This window comes from Montipora capricornis, chromosome 6, assembly GCF_036669925.1.
Source record: "Montipora capricornis isolate CH-2021 chromosome 6, ASM3666992v2, whole genome shotgun sequence".
Classification (NCBI taxonomy): Eukaryota; Metazoa; Cnidaria; class Anthozoa; order Scleractinia; family Acroporidae; genus Montipora; species Montipora capricornis.
Window position 1 is genome coordinate 39,742,293 of NC_090888.1, and position 5,000 is coordinate 39,747,292.

Here is a 5,000-nt window from a genome sequence, read left to right on the forward strand (position 1 = left end):
TATACCAGAGCTAGTTCAGCTGAATTTTGTTACCCTATACTAGAGTAAACTCCCACCGATTTCCATCTAAATACCGATACTCGACAGTTAATAATATGCAGAAGTGTTTCATGATAGCCATTTATAGACACTGCTGAGGCTGAGTTGCGCAAACTTAAACTTTGCCGACTCGATTTTTTTATATTTTTGAGTGGAAATTCTGGCTTCCTTAGTCTTGATAAAATCTTCAAGCGACTGGTCAGTTTCGTGAAAAATGATACCCTATTCTAGACCCAAACGCTCGGATTTATATACCCTATGCTAGAGTAAACTGCTTGAAAACCACACCCTTCACAGCGGCACATACCTATACAGCCCATATATGGCAGTAACCCCCCCCCCCCCCCACCGGGTGTTCAACCATAAATATGAAGATTAACACGTGGGCGGCAAAATCTTGAGTATCCTATTGCATATTTGCCCAGCGGGTATAAAATTGCAAATCTAAAACGATTTTTGTCAACTTCTTACAGACCCTCCCCAACAATGGAATGAATCATCGAATGTACAAATTTCATTTTCAAATTTCTAAGTTTCGTGTCTCGGCAACATCCTTATTATAGTCCTCTCTCAATAATACTGCGTCCTTCACAGCTAAGCCATACTTACTCTATCTTAATTAATTGACCTTTTTATATATTTTTTTCCTTGTTCCAGTTGTCCTAGGCCTTAATAAGCTAGAGGAATCAATAAATGCATTACTACCAAAATAACACTTATAAAAGCTATTTGGGTTTTCTCGAGGGTCGTTGCAGATCTGCAAACGACTTTTCTTTCTGAAGAAAAGGAACTCTTTTTTTCCTTTTAGTCTTTCTCTCTTTCTTTCTTTCTTTCCTTCTCATCAAGTTTAGTTCCTCACAGCAAAAGAAGTAGTATACAGATTGCTATGCTTAGAATCGTATGAAGAAGCTGTCCTTTTCTTCGAGATGCTCCAGAGCGCGCATACAGTTCTCTTAATTTTTCTGGACCAAAAGGCAGGTTACGCACAGGGTTATCAGCATCCATTTCACCTCGGTCCTTGTTATTGATTGCATCTTTTACCAAGTCTCTTATATCTTGGATACTGTGGTCCCCGATTTCACCTTCTTCACCGCTTCCATTCGTATACTCATTATCCGTATCGTCATCATTATCAACTCCGTCATCACTCTCATCACTTCCATCACTGTCATTATTACGATCATCCCCATCATCATCGTCGTCCTCGTCGTCGTCAGAAGGATCCTCATCATCATCATTTCCATTGTCATCACCATCACCATCATCCTCATCAGTTGGATCCTCCTCATCATCATCACCTTCGTCGTCATCATCATCATCATCATCAGTAGGATCTTCTTCATCTTCACCATCATCGTCATCATCATCATCATCTGAAGGGTCTTCATCATCATCATTGTCATTGTCATCGTCAGTAGGATCTCCATCATCATCATCATCGTCGTCTTCGTCAGTAGGATCCTCATCATCACTGTCATCATCATCATCATCGTCGGTAGGATCTTCGTCATCATCAGTAAGATCATCATCATCATTATCACTGCTATCATCATCGTCGTCTTCGTCAGTAGGGTCCTCATCACCACTGTCATCATTATCATCGTCGGTAGGATCATCATCATCATCATCATCATCGTCGTCTTCTTCAGTAGGATCCTCATCATCATCGTCATCATCGTCGTCATCACCACTAGGATCCTCATCATCATCATCATCACCGTCATCATCGTCATCGTCGGTAAGATCTTCATCGTCAACATCATCATTGTCATCATCATTATCACTACTATCATCATCGTCGTCTTCGTCAGTAGGATCCTCATTATCATCGTCATCATCATCGTCATCATCAGAAGGATCCTCATCATCATCATCTTCGTCATCATCAGTAGGATCCTCATTATCATCATCATCATCATCATCGTCATCACTGCTATCATCATCGTCGTCTTCGTCAGTAGGATCCTCATCATCATCGTCCTCATCGTCGTCATCACCACTAGGATCCTCATCATCATCATCACTGTCATCATTGTCTTCGTCGGTAGGATCTTCATCGTCATCATCATCGTCGTCATCATCATCATCATCATCATCGTTGTTATCATCAGTAGGATCCTCATCATCATCACCATTATCATCACCACTATCATCGTCGTCGTCTTCGTCAGTAGGATCCTCATCATCATCATCATCATCATTATCATCACCACTATCATCGTCGTCGTCTTCGTCAGTAGGATCATCATCATCATCACCGTCATCATCGTCATAGTCGGTAGGATCTTCATCGTCATCATTATCATCATCATCATCGTCATTATGATCGGTAGGATCTTCATCATCATCATCATCATCATCATCATCATCACCACTATCATCGTCGTCGTTATCATCAGTAGGATCCTCATCATCATCGTCATCACCATCGTCATCATCAGAAGGATTCTCATCATCATCATCACTGTCATCATCGTCTTCGTCGGTAGGATCTTCATCGTCATCATCATCGTCATCATCATCATCATCATCGTCATCGTCGTTATCATCAGTAGGATCCTCATCATCATCATCATTATCATCACCACCATCATCGTCGTCGTCTTCGTCAGTAGGATCCTCATCATCATCGTCATCATCGTCGTCATCATCAGTAGGATCCTCATTATCATCATCACTGTCATCATCGTCTTCGTCGGTAGGATCTTCATCGTCATCATCATCATCATCATTATCATCGTCGTCGTTATCATCAGTAGGATCCTCATCATCATCATCATCATTATCATCACCACTATCATTGTCGTCGTCTTCGTCAGTAGGATTCTCATCATCATCGTCATCATCGTCGTCATCATCAGCAGGATCCTCATCATCATCACCGTCATCATCGTCATCGTCGGTAGGATCTTCATCGTCGTCATCATCATCATCGTCATCATCATCAGTAGGATCCTCATCATCATCGTCATCATCGTCGTCATCATCAGTAGGATCCTCATTATCATCATCACTGTCATCATCGTCTTCGTCGGTAGGATCTTCATCGTCATCATCATCATCATCAATATCATCGTCGTCGTTATCATCAGTAGGATCCTCATCATCATCATCATTATCATCACCACTATCATCGTCGTCGTCTTCGTCAGTAGGATCCTCATCATCATCGTCATCATCGTCGTCATCATCAGCAGGATCCTCATCATCATCACCGTCATCATCGTCATCGTCGGTAGGATCTTCATCGTCGTCATCATCATCATCGTCATCATCATCAGTAGGATCCTCATCATCATCATCGTCATCATCATCAGTAGGATCCTCATCATCGTCATCATCACCATCACCACTGTCATCATTGTCATCGTCGGTAGGATCCTCATCGTCATCACTATCATTATCGTCATCGTCATCATCATCATCATCGTCAGTAGGATCTTCATCATCATCATCATCGTCATCATCGTCGTCATCATCAGTAGGATCCTCATCATCATCGTCGTCATCATCGTCATCATCATTAGTAGGATCCTCATCATCGTCATCATCACCATCACCACTGTCATCATTGTCATCGTCGGTAGGATCCTCATCGTCATCACTATCATTATCGTCATCGTCATCATCATCCTCATCGTCAGTAGGATCTTCATCATCATCATCATCGTCATCATCGTCGTCATCATCAGTAGGATCCTCATCATCATCGTCGTCATCATCGTCATCATCATCAGTAGGATCCTCATCATCGTCATCATCACCATCACCACTGTCATCATTGTCATCGTCGGTAGGATCCTCATCATCATCACTGTCATCATCGTCATCGTCATCATCATCATCGTCAGTAGGATCTTCATCATCATCATCATCATCGTCGTCGTCTTCATCAGTAGGATCCTCATCATCATCATCACTGTCATCATCGTCATCGTCCGTAGGATCTTCATCGTCGTCATCATTATCAATGCTATCATCATCGTCATTGTCATCATCAGTAGGATCCTCATCATCATCGTCATCATTCTCGTCATCACCAGTAGGATCCTCGTCATCAGCATCACTGTCATCATCATCATCATCATCGTCGGTAGGATCTTCATCATCATCTTCACTAGGATCTTCATCATCATCTTCACTAGGATCTTCATCATCACCATCGTCGTTGCCAGTGGAATCCTCGTCGTTTTCGGTAACACCTAGGTATGAAGCGAAAATGGTGTCAATCGTGCTGATAACAGATAGTTGACAAACGTTTTGATGTATTCCGTTATTTAATGTACGTGATGTAAATACTCATTTTCTTTGGCTATCTTAGCTTAATCAAAAATAAGATGAAACCAGCGGTGACAAACATTATAAACAAGCGCAATGTTTCACTGATGTTTGAAATTATTTACCTAAGAACATAGAGGCCAAAATTACTGAATACTGATTGGGCAATGAAGAGGGCATTTTTTTCTTAATTTTGCTTGAGAAGGGGGCAAAATTACTCGCTAACGATTGGTCGAGCGCCAAAAATTCTCGCTCATGATTGGCTGAACGTACCTCTTCCACATTCAGTTGGTTTCTTTCTGTTTGAGCAAAACAACTTCGTCTTCATCGAAGTTTGTCTTTTATTTCGCGCTGCATTCGCCGAAAAGGCATAAAGATTAAGAACTAGCTTTAAAAGATGATCTGGAATTTGAATTTTCAAGTGACAAGCAGAAGGGCAAAAGATTTTTTTCATGAAAAGCTTAAAACTTGGATCGACTTACATGGCGCCCAGCGTAGCGGGATTGTGTGGTTGCAAAACAAAATGATTCCTTTCGTCAAGGGTCTTCAGTTTACCACGACATCTTGCAGCTCAACAAAAAAGGTCACAGAACAGTTTGCCATTGACGGGAGGAACGAATAGCTCAAATTTGGTGGATTTCTTTGGACAAACCGTTTGCTATGTTTACGGATGCGTATTTGCA

The 5,000-nt window shown here is 41.7% G+C and overlaps 1 protein-coding gene across 1 annotated transcript in view; it reads right to left on the reverse strand.

Annotated features, from left to right (window-relative positions):
• Positions 1-5,000, reverse strand: part of LOC138052131 (dentin sialophosphoprotein-like) — a 10,384-nt gene that overhangs the window by 238 nt on the left and 5,146 nt on the right. Inside the window, exon 3 of the mRNA XM_068898507.1 lies at positions 1-4,241. This exon is cut by the window's left edge and continues 238 nt beyond it. Coding sequence (XP_068754608.1) covers positions 895-4,241 — 3,347 coding nt within the window. The 3' untranslated portion in view covers positions 1-894. The remainder of the gene's footprint in view (positions 4,242-5,000) is intronic.